The sequence below is a fragment of the Aquarana catesbeiana genome, linkage group LG11, assembly GCF_042186555.1.
Source record: "Aquarana catesbeiana isolate 2022-GZ linkage group LG11, ASM4218655v1, whole genome shotgun sequence".
NCBI classification, from domain to species: Eukaryota; Metazoa; Chordata; class Amphibia; order Anura; family Ranidae; genus Aquarana; species Aquarana catesbeiana.
In genome coordinates, this window is record NC_133334.1 from 82,967,088 (window position 1) to 82,985,916 (window position 18,829).

Here is an 18,829-nt window from a genome sequence, read left to right on the forward strand (position 1 = left end):
GGAGCACCTGGTTGTGGCTGGTTTATGGCAAAATTATGTTCTTTCCACTTCCGGATTATGGCCCCAACAGTGCTCACTGGAACATTCAGAAGTTTAGAAATCCATCTGTAACTAATGCCATCAATATGTTTTTCAACAATAAGGCTGCAAAGGTCTTATCTTTTACCCATCATGATATGTTTATTGTGTGACACCTTGGTACTGAGGCACCTTTTTATAGGCCATCAGTTGAAACTGAACCAGCTGATATTCATTTTCACTGACAAGGGGCAGAATTTTCTAATTACCGATAGATTTCAGCTGGTGTCTTGGCTTTCCATGCCTTTTTGCACATCCCTTTCTTCATGCGTTTTTTCCTGTATCATTGCATTTTATTACACATAACTTAAAGCGGAGGTCCGCCCACCGCTGCAAAAGTCAAAAACCAGCAGATACACATACTACAGTTGCTGGCTCTTAATAATATGACACTTACCTGTCCTGGAGTCTAGCAATGTCGGCACCGCAGCTGTCCATCAGCTGTCGGTTGCTGCCACCACCATTGAGGCTAACGGAACCCGGCAGTGTAGCCTTACGGCTTCATGCCGGGAACCTTACTGCGCATGCACAAAGCTACACTCCTCTTTCCTGCTGGCCAAGCGACAGGGGGAAGAGGAGGGACCCGAGCCGTGACGTCAATATCCGCGGCTGTAGCTCCCGGAAGTGGGAAAAGGATGCCTGTCAAAGACAGGTATCCTGTCCCCCCCGAAAGGTGCCAATTGTGGCCCCGAAGGAGGGGAGGAAACAAATGAGCGAAAGTTCCACTTTTGGGTGGAACTCTGCTTTAACCACTTGACGACCGCCTCACGCTGATGTACGTCAGCAGAATGGCACGGGCAGGCAAAATCACGTACCTGGTACGTGATTGCCTTCCCGCGGGTGGGGGGTCCGATCGGCGGGACACTCCAAGCTATTTGCTGAGAGGTATAGTGAGTATTTTGCAGACCTCACTTTTTGTCTCAAAGTTTTGAAAATTGAAAAAAGAAAAAAAAAATTTTTTTTCTTGTCTGTCTTCATTTTCAAAAACAAATGAGAGCTGCAAAATACTCACCATGCCTCTCAGCAAACAGCTTGGGCTGTCTACTTTCCAAAATGGGGTCATTTGGGGGGGGGGGGGGGGGGTTGTGCCACCTGGGCATTCCATGGCCTCCGAAACTGTGATAGGCTGTGAAGAGTGAAATCAAAAATTTACACCCTTAGAAATCCTGAAGGCGGTGATTGGTTTTCGGGGCCCCGTACGCGGCTAGGCTCCCAAAAAGTCCCACAAATGTGGTATCCCCATACTCAGGAGAAGCAGCTAAACATATTTTGGGGTGCAATTCCACATATGCCCATGACCTGTGTGAGCAATATATCATTTAGTGACAACTTTGTGCAAAAAAAAAAAATTGTCACTTTCCCGCAACTTGTCCAAATATAAAATTCCATGGACTCAACATGCCTCAAAGCAAATAGCTTGGGGTGTCTACTTTCCAAATTGGGGTCATTTGGGGGGGGGTTTGTGCCTTCTTGGCATTTTATGGCCTTCAAAACTGTGATAGTTAGGAGTAAAATCAAAAATTTACGCCCTTAGAAATCCTAAAGGCGGTGATTGGTTTTCGGGGCCCCGTACGCGGCTAGGCTCCCAAAAAGTCCCACACATGTGGTATCCCCATACTCAGGAGAAGCAGCTGAATATATTTTGGGGTGCAATTCCACATATGCCCATGGTCTGTGTGAGCAATATATCATTTAGTGACAACCTTTTTTTAATTTTTTTTTTTTTTTTTTTTTTTTTGTCATTATTCAATCACTTGGGACAAAAAAAAATTAATATTCAATTGGCTCAACATGCCTCTCTGCAATTTCCTTGGGGTGTCTACTTTCCAAAATGGGGTCATTTGGGGGGGTTTTGTACTGCCCTGCCATTTTAGCATCTCAAGAAATGACATAGGCAGTCATAAACTAAAAGCTGTGTAAATTCCAGAAAATGTACCCTAGTTTTGTAGACGCTATAACTTTTGCGCAAACCAATAAATATACGCTTATTGACATTTTTTCTACTAAAGACATGTGGCCGAATACATTTTGGCCTAAATGTATGACTAAAATTAAGTTTATTGGATTTTTTTAATAACAAAAAGTAGAAAATATCTTTTTTTTTTTTTTCAAAATTTTCCGTTTATAGCGCAAAAAATAAAAACGGCAGAGGTGATCAAATACCATCAAAAGAAAGCTCTATTTGTGGGAAGAAAAGGACGCAAATTTCGTTTGGGTACAGCATTGCATGACCACGCAATTAGCAGTTAAAGCGACGCAGTGCCAAATTGGAAAAAGTCCTCTGGTCCTTATGCAGCATAATGGTCCGGGGCTGAAGTGGTTAAAGCATTAACCCATAAAAATAAAAATCCAGTGCATGTGCTGCGTAACTTGGCCCCCTGTAACACCTAAAAAACCTGGCTGAACCTGCCTGGTTCTGCGCTCCACCCTGTAAACTGATCACAGTGTATCATGGCTGCTGAGCCCTGACACCATGGTCAGTTTACGTGCCTCCATCATCCGTGGCTCTCCTCTGTCCTCCTCCTGTGCGCCTGTGTCCTCCTTGTTGGCTCTGTGTCCGTGGCCACCCCCCTAATTTTAAGAGGGATGTTTTAGGAAAAAACTGAAATTTTAAATAACGGATTTTGAAGCAAAGTAAGGGTCAGTGCCCATTAATACAGCCTGATCAGTGCCCATCTGCAGCCTTGCTATTGCACATCTTTGTAGCCTGCTCAGTGCCTATTAATGTAGCCAGTGCAGATGTAGACAGAGCCAGATCTCCTGTGTGCTCGGGTAAGCTCGGCACTTGGCTCGCAGACCTGGACATGTGACATGCTAGGAGCCGTCCAAGAGGCGGGACTGGGTGTGACTGCGAGCCGAGCTGAGCAGAGTACGCAGGAGATCCCGGCTCTGTCTAATCTGGCGCCGCTCTTCCCCTGCGAGGCAGCACTATGTCGGAGTATAACACGCACCCACGATTCTCTCCCCTCCCCCCTATTTTCAGTATGTAAGATGCTCCTGTGTCCGGGCTTTGTAAAAAATAAACAGCTATATATCTGTTTTGCGCGCGCTAATCGGCGATCACGTGACCCGCCGCCTCTTTCTCTCAGTGGGGGATCCTCAGCCCCGCCTACTGCAGCTGTCAGACCGAGTGAGGAGAGAGGTGGCAGGTCATGGCCGATCAGCGCTTGCAAAACCGGTATATAGCTGCTTATTTTGACAAAGCACAGACACAGGAGCACCTTACATAATTACACAGAGAGGATGATGTAAAGTACATATAGTGGCTTAACGACCACTTAAAGCTTTAGTTTGTTAGATATACTAACACTACCCTCCCTCTAGACTGATAATGCTGCTGTCCAAAGGTATGCCCTGTGCCCCTTTATCCAGAGTGGGGGTGTTCCGTCAAAACTTGTAACGGAAGTGACGTTCTGTCACGGCCATCTTGGTATACCCCGCACTCGCCCACCCTAAGCCTACAGTCTGAAGGCGCCAAGCGGACATCTTTTTGGACCCACCAAAATCTTGCATTTCACACGTATTTTTACCACTAAACTGAGCTTGGATCGTAAAATACAGTATTTAGAAGTCCGTGACGCTGTTTTGATGTTGATTTTTAAATGCAGCAGTGTTCTGTCACATTAGCAAACGTGTGAGGTCAGCAGGCTTGCCGCTGCTTTTAAAATTCAACATCAAAACAGTGTTACAGACTTCTAAATACTGTATTTGACAATCTAAGCTCAGTTTAGTGGTGAAAATACGTGTGAAATGCAAGATTTCGGTGGGTGTAAAAAGATGTCCGCTTGGCAACTTCATACTGTAGGCTTAGGGTGGGCGAGTGCAGGGTGTACCAGTATGTCCGTGACTGAACGAAATCTGATGGGTCGCCTAATCTGAAGGAACAGGGGCACTCTAATACAGGAGGTGTGTTACTGGCCAGCTCCCCAGGTGAAAACAGAGAGAAAAATGGAAAACCGATGTAGACACCGCATCTAATGATTGGTAAGCTGCAATATATTACATTTTTGGTTTTTAATACTGATTTAATTATAACTGCATCTGCAGTTCGTTTTTCTCTCTGTCCCCCTGCAATGTCCTACAAATACATGTTACACCTTCCAGTGAAGTCCATCTAGTGCAGCTTCCTGTGATGGGGGCCAAACAATGCTGCACTAATCCTAAATTCAGAGCAGAGTTGCCATTCTTAGGTGGGCTCTGTCTGCCTGTACTACAGAGGGGTGAAAAATGTTTCAAGGGGGTGTGACTGTCAGTATGGCCACACAAGGATCTGTCCTCTGCTTTCTAGATTGACAGCACTGCTTCTATCTGAAACGCTCCCACTGTTTGCTGCAGTTTATAGGAGGTGGATGTTGGACGCAAAGGAGGATTCGGTTTAGTTTATGAGAACTGCATCACAAGATTTGGTATGTCTGTTGACTCATACAGCGGCCTTTAGTTATACTTTAATATCTAGTGCATATCGCGATAACATCTTTTTTTATTTTGTTGCTTAAATATGGCAAATTAGGAATAATTCTGTAGCAAAATCTGTTTGACGAGTGATGCACATAGCTGGAGATTATATGTATATGAGTGGGGGTGCATGTTGATAGTATACCAAGGAGGGGACGATCGTAGCCGGAATTCAGAACCGTCATCTCCTGTTTACTCGGCTCTCGCATCACATCACACAGTCCTGCCTCCGCCACCGGCATTGGACCAGTGTTCTGTCTATCACAGGAGCTGTCCAATGCTGATGGCGGAGGCGGGACACTGTGTGTGACTGCCGAGTGAGAGCTGAGTAAACAGGAGATGATGGCTCGGTGATTTACTGCACTGTTCAGGCTGCATTGATGGCAGATGGTGAGGCTGCGGATGAGCATTGAGGCTAAAAATAGGCATTAATCAGGCTGCATTGATTAGATGGGCTGCAGATGGGCATTTGTCAGGCTGCATTAATGGGAGATGAGGAGGCTGCAGATGGGCACTGACCCTTATTTTAATTCAAAGTTGTTTATTTAAAAAATGTTTTTTTTCCTGAATCTTCCCTCTTAAATTGAAGGTGCGCATTATATGCCGGTAATTTTAAAAATACAAAATATCTAATAAAAGTCCATGATTTCTTCAGTAAAATAAGCTGGAAGAGAACTTGATGGATCAAATCACACCCAATGTGCTCAAATAAAAAACCTGCTCACCAGGTTTCCATGACCTCTTTAACTAAAAAGGATGCCCTGGGATCGCTAGATTGGAGTTCTGGAACAAGTAGACTGAGGATGGGCCAGGGAACTTCTGGACTATACTCTCCTCTCCAGCACAGTTGCCCATAGGGGATAGAAGACGAGAGGAAAGAGGAGGACCAGTAGCGTAATATTGCTTTTTTTTTTAACTACTAAAACATTGTGTGGTGCCTAACCCGGACACTGGGATGACCCCGCAATGAATGTTGGCGAAAGCCACGCACCGCTCAGCTCACGCTAGGAGATCGGCGTGCGTTCCACTGACGCTGAGAGAAAAAAAACGAAAGCTCCAACCGGAAGTGACGTGACCGGAAGGCGCCTCGACGTACATCTTTGTAATGTTCAGTCATCACGCTTCCTGATGACGTAGCTTTACGAAACGTACGTCAAGGCACCTTCCGGTCCCGTCACTTCCAGGTCCAAGCGTTCGGGTTTTTTTCTCTTGGCATCAGTGGAACGCATGCCGACCTTTTAGCGTTAGCTGAGTTTTATAGTTTTAAAATAAAGCAATATTACGCTATTGGTCCTCCTTTTTGTCTTCTATCCCCCATGGGCAGCCGTGCTGGAGAGGAGAGTATAGTCCAGAAGTTCTCATCCAGCTTATTTTGCTGAAGAAATCATGGACTTTTATTAGACATTTTGTCTTTTTAATTACTTTTTACTAATTTTTATTTCACTTTATCCATGACACATGGTTTCAAATTTTGTTAGCACGTTTTATTATAGTGTCACTTTTTTCTAGCGCCCCCTATCAACACAAATACATACACTTGCTTGTACTTTTCTTTAACAACCATATTCTACTTGTGCATGGATATTCAACAACCATGTCGCCTGGTCTACTAGCTAAGTATAGAATTAGTTCTTGGTACAGCATATAATTGTATAAGTTGTACAGTACAAGTGTATGTAAAGGCAAAACTTTAGAGTGGGGAAGACTTAGAACCCATTTCTGATTTTAATTAACCACTTGCCATCCGGGCCATTTCTGACACTTTGCTCCTAAATGTAGAAAATGACTTGGAACCCCCAAACATTCTATAGAATAAAATGATGGGTGGTACAATTTTTTTATGTCACACGGTATTTGCGCAGCGGTTTTTCAAACGCTTTTTTTTTCTAGTGACATGACAGAGATCTACTGCTCCCTGTCATCGGGAGCAGTGATTGCTGTCATGTCAGTGGTAGCCCCCCCCACAGTTAGAATCACTCCCTAGGACACACTTAACCCCTTGATCGTCACCTAGTGTTTAACTCCCTTCCCTGCCAGTGTCATTTACACAGTAATCAGTGCATTTTTATAGCACTGATCGCTGTATAAATGACAATGGTCCCAAAATAGTGTCAAATGTGTCCGCTATAATGTCGCAGTCATGATAAAAATCGCAGATCGCCGCCATTACTAATAAAACAAAAATATTCAATAAAAATCTTATAGAAAAAAAAAATTAATAAAAATGCCATAGATATCCCCTATTTTGTAGACGCTATAACTTTTGTGCAAACCAATCAATGTACACTTAGTGATTTACCAAAAATATGTGGGGGTTTTTTATATATATATATTTTTGGGGGATATTTATTATAGCACAAAGTAAAAAATATTGCTTTTTTTTTTTTTTTTTCAAAATTGTCGCTCTTTTGTTGCTTATCGCGCAAAAAATTAAAAACCGAAGAGGTGATCAATTACCACCAAAAGAAAGCTCTATTTGTGGGAAAAAAAGGACGTCAATTTTGTTTGGGTGCAACATCATATGACCGTGCAATTGTCAGGTAAAGCGACGCAGTGCCATATCGCAAAAAGTGCTCTGGCCAGGAAGGGGGTAAATCCTTCTGGGGCTGAAGTGGTTAAAATTCTCCATAGGCGACGCTTTAAACGCCTTTACAGGTTACAGTTTAGAGTTGCACAGGAGGTCTGGTGCTAGAATTATTGCTTTCACTCTGACGTTCGTGACAAAACCTCACGTATTTTGATTGCCGTTTACATACCTTACTCCCGCAAGCATATGTGTTCGAATTTGCATGCAAGGACAGTGGCACTTTAGATTTTATTTTTTTAATATATACTATATAAAAAAAAAAAAAAAAGACTGGACATGTTCTCCAATGCAAAATTTTCTTGTTATCTTTGAATAATCTTCACGTCAAGACAATAAAGTGCAATGCAATTGTCTTGACTTGGAGATTATTCAAAGATAACAAGAAAATTTTGCATTGGAGAACATGTGCAGTCTTTTTTTTTTTTTTTTTTTTCTTTCTATTGATTATTGGTGTAAAATTGGGAGTCCACCCTGACACTACACTCCAGAGAGATCTCTCTCTCTATCTCTATCTCTCTATCTCTATCTCTCTATCTCTATCTCTCTCTATCTCTATCTCTATCTCTATCTCTCTCTCTCTCTCTATCTCTCTCTCTCTATCTCTCTCTCTCTATCTCTCTCTCTCTATCTCTCTCTCTCTATCTCTCTCTCTCTATCTCTCTCTCTCTATCTCTCTCTCTCTATCTCTCTCTATCTCTCTATTATTCTAACTTTTTTGCAATCACAAGGGATATAGAAAATCCGCCCCCTCCTACACCCAAAACGCTGCGCTGATGGATAATGATGGATAATGAAGCTTGAATCTAAGCTGCTGCTTGAAGTGTAATAACCATATATACAAAAATTTGACAGCAGCGCTTCATGGGCGCATTTAACCCCTTCCTCGGCCGCTAGCTGGGTTATAAGCGCGCTGCTAAAATGACGGTAAAGCGCCGCTAAAACTAACAGCGTTTTACCGTCAAAGCATGCCCGCTCCAGTGTGAAAGCAACCTTAAGTAATAAGTGATACAGAAAATTTTTACATTTAAACATTTATTAAACAAAACAAACCTCCGGTCAGTTCACTTGTATGTATAATTTAGATTAAAAAAAATAACTATATCTTAAATATTAAATACACAAAAACAGGTAATCAAAACTTTTGGACGAAAAAAAATGGGCTTACTTTACTGCTTATTTTTTTTTTTTTTTTTTTTTTTCATTAATTTTTTTTTTTTTTTAAATTGCGTTTGAAAGACCGCTGCGCGAATACCGTGTGACATAAAATATTGCAACAACCGCTATTTTATTCCCTAGGGTCTCTGTTAATATATATATATATATATATATATATATATATATATATATATACACTACCGTTCAAAAGTTTGGGGTCACCCAAACAATTTTGTGTTTTCCATGAAAAGTCACACTTATTCACCACCATACGTTGTGAAATGAATAGAAAATAGAGTCAAGACATTGACAAGGTTAGAAATAATGATTTGTATTTGAAATAACATTGTTTTTACATCAAACTTTGCTTTCATCAAAGAATCCTCCTTTTGCAGCAATTACAGCATTGCACACCTTTGGCATTCTAGCTGTTAATTTATTGAGGTAAGCTGGAGAAATTGCACCCCACGCTTCTAGAAGCAGCTCCCACAAGTTGGATTGGTTGGATGGGCACTTCTGGCGTACCATACGGTCAAGCTGCTCCCACAACAGCTCAATGGGGTTCAGATCTGGTGACTGTGCTGGCCACTCCATTACCGATAGAATACCAGCTGCCTGCTTCTGCTGTAAATAGTTCTTGCACAATTTGGAGGTGTGTTTAGGGTCATTGTCCTGTTGTAGGAAGAAATTGGCTCCAATCAAGCGCTGTCCACTGGGTATGGCATGGCGTTGCAAAATGGAGTGATAGCCTTCCTTATTCAGAATCCCTTTTACCCTGTACAAAGCTCCCACCCTACCAGCACCAAAGCAACCCCAGACCATCACATTACCTCCACCATGCTTAACAGATGGCGTCAGGCATTCTTCCAGCATCTTTTCATTTGTTCTGCGTCTCACAAACGTTCTTCTTTGTGATCCAAACACCTCAAACTTGGATTCATCCGTCCACAACACTTTTTTCCAGTCTTCCTCTGTCCAATGTCTGTGTTCTTTTGCCCATCTTAATCTTTTTCTTTTATTGGCCAGTCTCAGATATGGCTTTTTCTTTGCCACTCTGCCCTGAAGCCCAAAATCCCGCAGCCGCCTCTTCACTGTAGATGTTGACACTGGTGTTTTGCGGGTACTATTTAATGAAGATGCCAGTTGGGGACCTGTGAGGCGTCTGTTTCTCAAACTAGAGACTCTAATGTGCTTATCTTCTTGCTTAGTTGTGCAACGCGGCCTCCCACTTTTTTTTCTACTCTGGTTAGAGCCTGTTTGTGCTGTCCTCTGAAGGGAGTAGTACACACCGTTGTAGGAAATCTTCAATTTCTTTGCAATTTCTCGCATGGAATAGCCTTCATTTCTAAGAACAAGAATAGACTGTCGAGTTTCAGATGAAAGTTCTCTTTTTCTGGCCATTTTGAGCGTTTAATTGACCCCACAAATGTGATGCTCCAGAAACTCAATCTGCTCACAGGAAGGTCAGTTTTGTAGCTTCTGGAAGGAGCTAGACTGTTTTGAGAAGTGTGAACATGATTGCACAAGGGTTTGCTAATCATCAATTAGCCTTCTGAGCCAATGAGCAAACACATTGTACCATTAGAACACTGGAGTGATAGTTGCTGGAAATGGGCCTCTATACACCTATGTAGATATTGCACCAAAAACTAGACATTTGCAGTTAGAATAGTCATTTACCACATTAGCAATGTATAGAGTATATTTGTTTAAAGTTAGGACTAGTTTAAAGTTAGCTTCATTTAAAAGTACAGTGCTTTTCCTTCAAAAATAAGGACATTTCAATGTGACCCCAAACTTTTGAACGGTAGTGTGTATATATATATATATATATATATATATATATATATATATATAATTATAATGTTTGGGGGTTCTAAGTGATTTTCTAGCAGAAAATACAGGATTTTTACTTGTAAGCAACAAGTATCAGAAAAGATTGAGTCTTTAAATGGTTAAACTGAGAACTTCTACACACTGAGTTCAGTCTATTGATAAAAGAACTTGAAAAGATACAATGTATCTTCTTATCAGACTTGGCAGGCTGCCCAGAGGAGGAGAGAATCCTCTCCACAGATAACTCCAGGAAACTTGCATGGCTTTTTTTATCAGCACAATCGGCTGATGCCAATTAAGTAAAAAAAGCCAAATATTGGTTGACCTCTAGTTATAAACGCTGTATACAAGGGGTTAAAGCAAGCTCACAGCTGCTGAAGTCTTGAACTTAATGTCATTTTTAATAGCCACCAAAGGGCTTTCAGATTTTTATGGGGCTCTGATGGTATGCCTCATTGGGGGACAGGCCTATCGTTCGACAGAAAACCGCCTTTTCCCTCCCAAACTAATGAAGAAATTGGAAAGGCTTCACAGATACGTGTTGCAGATTCATTGCTGAAAGGCTCTTTCGGAACAAAGCAGAAGGGGGCTTACTCTTCAACCTTCATTATACAACCCCTAAACTCAAGTGATGGCCCATCAGCAAAAGATGGAGGGGTGTTTTCCTCTGATGGGTAGAGCAGTGCTCCAATCTGTTTTTCATAAGCATTATCAGGGAGGGATACAAGCTTGAGTTTACCCACAATGCCCCTAGAAGATATTTCATCACCGGACTACTAGGGCTGGGAGATTTTCTTAAAAAAAAAAAAATCTTCGATTCTCTTAAAAAAAAACTCGATTCACGATTCGAATAGAGTTATCTTTTTTTCTTTGGAAACCGCGCCGGTTTCCAAAGGTTTCCTGAGGCGCTGCGGGCATGAGCTTTTAGGCGAGACCGCGGCTTCGGCCTAGTCCGCGGCGTCTGGCCTCGTGGACTAGGCCAAAGCCGCGGCCTCGCCTAAAAACTCATGCCCGCAGCGCCTCGGGACCGGTGCGGTGAAAAAAAAAAAATCTAAAAAAATCTATTTGCTTAAATTTTGAATCGATTTGACCTCTCAACTCGATTCAAGATTTAAATCAATTTTTTTCCCAGCCCTACGTACTACCCACAAACCCTTCTTGGCAGAAATTACAAAACCAGGAGCCAAGATTCAGTTCCTCTAATCTTTCCTCATAGCTGAGCTCCTCCATGCCTCATCAGTTTGGTTGCCCTTCTCTGCACTTTCTCCAGTTCCCCGATATCCTTTTTGAAAACTGGTGCCCAAAACTGAACTGCATATTCCAGATGAGGTCGGTCCCAGACCCTATATCCTTTAATCCCAGACTCTATATCCTTTATAAAGATATTAAAAAGTAAGGGTCCCAACACTGAACCTTGGGGTATACCACTGATAACCTTAGACCATTCAGAGTACGAGTTATTAACCATTCACTGGGCCAGGAGAAATTTACAGACACGTAGGATATTTATGACCGAACAGACAGACCCTATTGTCTCTTCTGTCATAAACTCTTCTCCCTGCCTTTCAAATAGGCTAAAATCGGCAGGAGGACTGGATAAAAATGACAGTTCCCGTGTCCGATAAGAACGCTGACAGTACAGCTATAGAGCACAGCACTTACCAGGTAAGTTTTTCATACTAGTACATTATGGCTAAAAGCTCCTGTGGAATAATTCCAAAAAATGTTTGTCGGAAGTTTAATTCCAAACGTGTGTGTGTGTGTGTGTGTGTGTGTGTGTGTGTGTGTATATATATATATATGTGTTAACCTGCAAATAAAACACATGGCCAGATAACCTGTTGATCTACTACCTCCCCCCAGTAGTTATGTGAACACCTTGTGACAGAGGATGGCTGGATCATGTCTACATGTCTAATCCCCAGTATTTATAAGCAGATATTAAACTGTCAGATCAACAGAATGTACCAGGTACAATCTATATTTAAACTTCAAAGTATACATTCATAGCAATCTATAGGTTGGTTTTCTCCTTTGTTGTCTTCCTTAATGCGTACTTGTAGGTATGAGGTGACATCCACAAAATACACTAGAGACGTGTACAAAGAGCTGCTAATCTCACTGGTAGCCTCACTCTTCATGGGATTTGGAGTCTTGTTTCTTCTCTTGTGGGTTGGAATCTACGTGTGACCACCGGGGTAAGAAGAGTTGTGTGAAAAGTACAAAAATGCCTTTGATTCTATGGCTTTTACGTTGCATGGCTGTGATAGGGATGCACATGGTTCAGTTTCTGAAAAATAGTAGATCGGGGTGAAAATGTAATTAACCTGTTCATCATTGCTGCTTATTCATTTGGTCTTGCAGTTACACAAGTTAATTATGCAACTAATTTTTAAGGGGACTATGTCTAGGTAAGGTTTATATATTGTAGGGAACCTGTCAGAATAGATACATGAGGCTGCCATTGCTGACTTGGTTTTCAAGTTTCAGGCTCCAGGGCTGTCATCCTAATTCTTGCTTCATTACTTAAAGTGTTACTAAAACCCACAACAATAAAATCAGTCTGTATATGCAGTAAAGCATGCTTGTTATACTCACTGTGGAACCTAAGGGATTCTTCCTCTGCATTGTGTAAAAAGGCTGTTTAATCCTGTCTTCTCTAGTCCTCCCCGTTGTTTACTGTCCCCAGTCCATCTCCTGACAGTACGGAGCACTCTGCAAATGCTCAGTTTGGTGAGTATTGCTAGAGGTTGTGGGGTTTTTTTTTTTTTTTTTTTTTGGGGGGGGGGGGGGGGGGGGGGGGGTATTGTAGTAGAGTGCATGTGATCAGCACAGGGCCAATCAACACTGTCAAGACAGAGGGTTAGGGGTCATGCAGCCTCATATGACAGAAGAGAATGAAAACTCTTCCTACAAGCTTTAACCAGACACTGATAGAAGTCACAAGATTGCTATATACTGCTGATTAGAATAGGATGATTAGCAGTTTATATTTACTAAAATAATTGAACTTCCATGTACTGTGGGAGACCAGATATAGTGAATGCAGGGTCCTGGGTTTAGTAACACTTTAATGATTCTCTGAACTGGAACAAGCTTGCAGGTCAGGTGTTCTGGTACTTTTTATTCTCCTTTGTTCTTGGTGGTAGCAGTGATATGAATGGTGATTCTTGGCACAATGGCAGCTCCCATATTTCTGTCTTGACAAATTCCCGTTAAAGTAATCATTTAAGCCATGTGTTATATGTTACAGTGGGTAAGGGATGTTCTAGTTAATTTAATTGAGTAAACAAACAGCTGGTGCACTCTTAAAAGGCCTGTGTAAACTAAATGTTTAAAATACATTTTGAGGGATTGCAAATTTTTTTTTTTTTTTTTAACTACCCTATTACTATTACAATGGGTTGAGCATGCGCTCCAACAAGGGGATAGGATAGGGGCTGTGCAAGGCTGACTAAAATGCAGCTTGTGCCCCTATGATGCAGACTTCGTTCCTATCCCTTTTAGTACAGGAGCATCAGAGGATTCCAACACTGCCATTCCTGTACACGCTGGGCAATTTGAGATTTCTTCTATTTAACAATGAAGATCTTGACCCAAAGAAGCTATTTTAACCACTTCAGCCCCTGACCATTTGGCTGCCCAAAGACCAGAGCGTTTTTTTTGCGATTTGGCACTGCGTCGCTTTAACTGACAATTGTGCGGTCGTGCGACGTGGCTCCCAAACAAAATTTACATCCTTTTTTTCCCACAAATAGAGCTTTCTTTTGGCGGTATTTGATCACCTCTGCGGTTTTTATTTTTTGCGCTATAAACAAAAAATAGTGACAATTTTGAAAAAAACGCAATATTTTTTACTTTTTGCTATAATAACTATCCCCAAAAAATATATAAAAAAAAATGTTTTTTTTCCTCAGTTTAGGCCGATACGTATTCTTCTACATATTTTTGGTAAAAATCGCAATAAGTGTTTGGTTTGCGCAAAAGTTATAGCGTCTACAAAATGGGGGATAGTTTTATGGCATTTTTATTCATTTTATTTTTTTTTACTAGTAACAGCGGCGATCTGCGATTTTATCGTGACTGCGACATTATAGTGGACAGATCGGACACTTTTGGCGCTATTTTGGGACCATTCACATTTATACAGCGATCAGTGCAATTAAAAATGCACTGATTACTGTGTAAATGTGACTGGCAGTGAAGGGGTTAACCACTAGGGGGTGCGGCAGGGGTTAAGTGTGTCCTAGGGAGTGATTCTAACTGTGGGGGGGGCTGGGCTACGTGTGACACGACACTGATCACCGCTCCCGATCACAAGGAGCGAGGATCAGTTTCCTGTCACTAGGAAGAATGGGGAAATGCTTGTTTCAGCATTTCCCCGTTCTTCCTCTCCGTGAGACGATCGCGGGTATCCCTGTGGACATCGAGTCCGCGGGACCCGCGATCACACTTGCGGAGCTCGCATGTGCCCACAATTCCGCGTCTTAAAGGGCAACCTACAGGTACGTTAATATGCCTGTACGTGCCCTTCTGCCGACGTATATTGGCGTGAGCCGGTCGGCAAGGGGTTAAAGTGAAAAGAGCTTGGTTATTTTGTTGGCTTAGCGTTTTAGTGGATAAAGCCAACCTTTTTAGTAAGGGCACATTCACACTGAGGCGCTGGCCACGTTAGCGGTGTTTTAGAGGTGCTTTTCGGCCACTAGCGGGGCGCTTTTAACCCCCGCTAGCGCCCGAAAAGGGGGTTAAAAGCGCCGCTGCCGAAGCGCTGGATTTCAATGGCAGGGGTAGTTTAGGAGCGCTCCCACACCGCCCGAAAGATGCTGCTTGCAGGACTTTTTATTCCCTGTCCTACAAGCGCACTGCCCCCGTGTGACAGCACTCAGGCTTTCACACTGGGGCTGCAGAAGAGGCAGTTTTCAGGTGCTATTTTAAGCGCAGAAGCACCTGTAAAACGCCTCAGTGTGAAAGTAGCCTTACGTGTTACTTACAATAGTTTTTGCTGCTATCGATAGTGGTTAAGCTGGCTATACATGGATCGAAATTTGGCTGGTTCAGAATGGACTGGCCGAATTTCAATCCATGTATGGGCAGCGAGGTTGTCCAGAAGTCAATCAACCAGCTGAGGTCTGTACAAACGCCCTATTGGATTTTTTCCACTAAGGCTAGGTTCACATCTGCATGGCCATGTGGGCCACGGTTTGCGTGGGCATGACTGCCTATTCTTTTGAATGGGCTGCTGTGCCCTATGAAACGCAGGAAAGAAGTCCCTGCACTACTTTGGAAATCACAGCTCGCATGGGAACCACGAGTACATTGCGGTTTCCAGTGCGGGTGCGATTTCCAGTGCGGGCAGCGTGCCATTAGGATTAATGGCATCCGCCCGAGGGTCCCACGTTTCACTTGCAGCTGCAGGGATTTGTGAGGGTCCTGCAGCGGAAGAACCCACACAGGTGTGAACCTAGCCTCAATCAACACCGCAGACTATAGCTAGTGGTGCTGATCAGTGTATTCTGACAGCCGGGAAATCTCCTCACAGTTGGAATACATTCGCACAGCGGGGAGGATTTCTCCACCTCGAATGTGTGGATGGGGGAATCGAGTCCATCCCTGTCCATACCTGTACAACTACCGTATATACAGTCCATCCTCTAGAAGTTATATTTCCTCCCTATTTCAGATTCTGTTTCCATACAGTTCAGTTGGAAAATCTTAGGATTGTAGACTTCTGAGGGTGGTCAGATGTATCTCACAAAAAAACCTGCCCTCAGTTACCACTGCTGACCTGTAAAATCCATAACCATAAGGTCAGTAGGTCAAAACAGTGGGAACTGTGGGGGACCCAGGATATTGACATTTCAGGAAGTGTCAGTTTCACAGTGAATATCTCAGAAGCCGATTAGCAGCTCAGTCAGCAATAAAAGTGAGTATTTGCAGTCTTCATTTATAGGCATGGTTTGCCTTGAAAATGTTAGTGTAGCGACAGGATCGCTTCAAAATATGTTTATCATTCCTATACCAGAAGTAACGTTTTGCTTTTAGAGGGGTCCAAAAACTGCTTGAAGTTTGCTAAATGCTTAAGCTGGCCATACATTATACAATTCTCTTTATTCAATTTCCTTTAGATTTACCTTTTAACTATTTAGTACAAGGGCCTGCCTGATTGCATACAAACTGAAAGTATTTCTGTTTGATCTCCTATTTTATATGGTTTCAGTAAATCTAAAGAATTATTTTTTAATATATGGCCAGCCTAAATGAGAAAAAAAGCACACTGCGTTAAAAATCCGCAATGGTTTTCTTTTGGTATGTGTGTGTATATATGTATAATTATAATTTTGGCAGACTATAACTATGTCCCATTGTGTGAACAGTTAACAGAAACGTATAATTTTTCTTTTTTTTAGGTCCCTGTTGAAGGGGTGATTATATATTTAGAATCTTCTTTTTTTTTTTTTGTTTTTTTTTTTTGTTTTTTTTTTTGTTTTTACTGCCGAGAGTTCGGGGACCATTACAGGCTGAGAATATTGGTATCATTGCACTGTCAATTCTATCATGGAGATTTCTTTTTTTTTTCATGGCAAACCGTTCAGTCACAATAAAACACTTTGTTAAAGATGGCCTATAATTTGTATTTCTTCTCAAATCTTGTTTCTTTTTCTACAGACGCACAACACCAGTCTGAGTACAAAGGATTATTTATATTGTGGGTATTCATATGCAGACAGGATTTATCAGACCCAGATAACAGGGTACATACAAGTAAGGGTAGAGCAGTGCAGTTGTAGCAAGGAAATATAAATACAAATCTGAAATTAAAAAAAAAAAATATTAAAAATGCTTTGAGCTCACTGGTCCAGAATAAGATAATTTAACCCTTTCAGTACTGTAGGACAGGTCCAAGTATGTAGTGAAAGGGTTAAAGTGATGCAATGTAATTAGTGTATTTCAATTACTGTAGGAAAGCCTTTTATTTACAAGATTTTAAAAATTAAGAGCAGAAATCCAGAAAGACATCTTCAGTGGTCCAGTATTTTGGTCCTTAAAGTCACCAATTCATTTTATATTCTTTCTTGCATGGCATCGGCACACCAAGCGCTCACAGAGTCTTTGGGGTGTTGCCTCTTTTCCAGGCACTTTCAGTTGCCCCTTTTTACAAGGCTAGATTTTGGTCCTTACTGCCAAGTTGAGAATAAGTGCACTTTTCTGGTTAGAGAATTAAATACAAAACACAAGACAAGAAAAAAATAACATAAAATACGACAAAACACAAAAACTGTTCAAAAATTTCAGTAACTCGAAATAGCTTCTCCAACCCCTTAGCTGCAGCATCTATCAGTTCAGATTGCTTGTTAACAGACCTACAAAGGGGTTCCTTGAAACGGGGAGTTGGTTTTTTCCTGGTAACTGATTAAGGGAGAGTCAGGAATATGTAGAAGGGTTGTAACAGAATCACAATATTAAACACATTGAAAAAAAAAATCATTAACTGGGGGAGAAGCTACACCCATTCTCAGCCATTCTTTCCCCTTTATTGAACTAGGGAAATCCCATGTGTCTTGTTTGGGGTAGGGTTCCCTGTGTCTCCAGTGTGAATGCTCTGTTTTCCAGTTGGTCCCAGAAGGGTTCCAGTGCTGCTTGGTTTGGTCCAGTGTTGTACATCCAGTGACGGGTGGGGCTGACCCCGTGGCTGCCTGCAGTCTGGGGGGCAAGTGACACATTTTCTGAGTCCGGTACAAGGAGGGAGATCTATATGGGTTTTCCAGCTGTCTGGCAAATGTATCAGTCGCAGAGTCGGTAGAAATTGAAATAATAGTCTGTAACTTGTGAAATATCCACTGTAAAATCATAGCATCCTGATGCCTCCTAAGACAGAGAAATGAAGGAATCGTTAGACCCATATGTGATAAACAATAGAAATGTAAGCGTGCATGGTTTGGTTACTTTAAATCCAACAGAATTTATTTTAAAAGCTAAACTGTAAGCAAACAGCTAAGTATATATAGTCTTGTGATCCAGACCCCCCGCCCCCAGTGAAGGAGCAGCGGCACCACGATGAGGTCATCCCAGTGCTCCCTTTTCTTATAAGTATCTATATGTGCCCTTTGTTAAGCAGCAGAGCCCTGATTGGATCCATGTGCTGTTTCTCTTTCTTCCAGTAAGCGAAGTGCTGCTACGCATGAGGATACTGAAGGCCGATATAAGGACATCTTAAGATGATTATGCTAGTATTGTGAAAAAATATATTCAGGATAGCAATCTATCAATCAAATCCTGATTCCATTCAAATCAATGTAAACTCATCAAACAGCATGTCAATGCAAATTGTGTGTCAGTGTTTATTGATGAAAACTGGAAAGTGCAAAATCTGGCCCACCTCTAAATAAACCAGTCCACTTCCAGTTATTTTTTTCAAAGCTTAAAGAGATTCTAAAACCTAAACATTTTTTACTGTAATGCATTCCTTGCATTAAGGTAATCAGCCCCCCCCCATCTTTTTACCTGAGCTCTCATTTGATCCAGCGCAGTGCATGTCTGCAGCTCTTCTCACTTCCGGGTCTCACTGGTTTTGCTGGGGCACTGGGAGCCAGTGATGGAGCCGAGTCCCACTGTCTGTCAATGGACGTAGCAGCGGGGCCCGGGAGCAAGCACACTCGAGTGCCCCCATGGGAGGCTGCTCCCCGTGGGGACACTGGACAGAGGAGCGCCGGCGGGGGA

The 18,829-nt window shown here is 42.1% G+C and overlaps 2 protein-coding genes across 8 annotated transcripts in view; one reads left to right on the forward strand and one right to left on the reverse strand.

Annotated features, from left to right (window-relative positions):
• Positions 1–16,727, forward strand: part of TMEM258 (transmembrane protein 258) — a 24,987-nt gene extending 8,260 nt beyond the window's left edge. The window contains exons 3-5 of one of the 2 annotated variants that reach the window (XR_012236530.1): positions 12,175–12,309; positions 12,775–12,844; positions 16,519–16,727. Coding sequence is in view for 1 of the 2 variants with exons in the window: in XM_073604663.1 (XP_073460764.1) it covers positions 12,175–12,301 (127 nt within the window). In the remaining variant the exon portion in view is untranslated. The remainder of the gene's footprint in view (positions 1–12,174; positions 12,310–12,774; positions 12,845–16,518) is intronic. The other variant, XM_073604663.1, reaches the window with a different exon arrangement.
• MYRF (myelin regulatory factor) overlaps positions 16,554–18,829 on the reverse strand; it is a 213,252-nt gene continuing 210,976 nt past the window's right edge. For all 6 annotated transcript variants that reach the window (XM_073604657.1, XM_073604655.1, XM_073604656.1 and 3 more), the window contains one exon: positions 16,554–17,977. In XM_073604657.1, the coding sequence (XP_073460758.1) occupies positions 17,894–17,977 (84 nt within the window). In that variant the 3' untranslated portion in view covers positions 16,554–17,893. The remainder of the gene's footprint in view (positions 17,978–18,829) is intronic.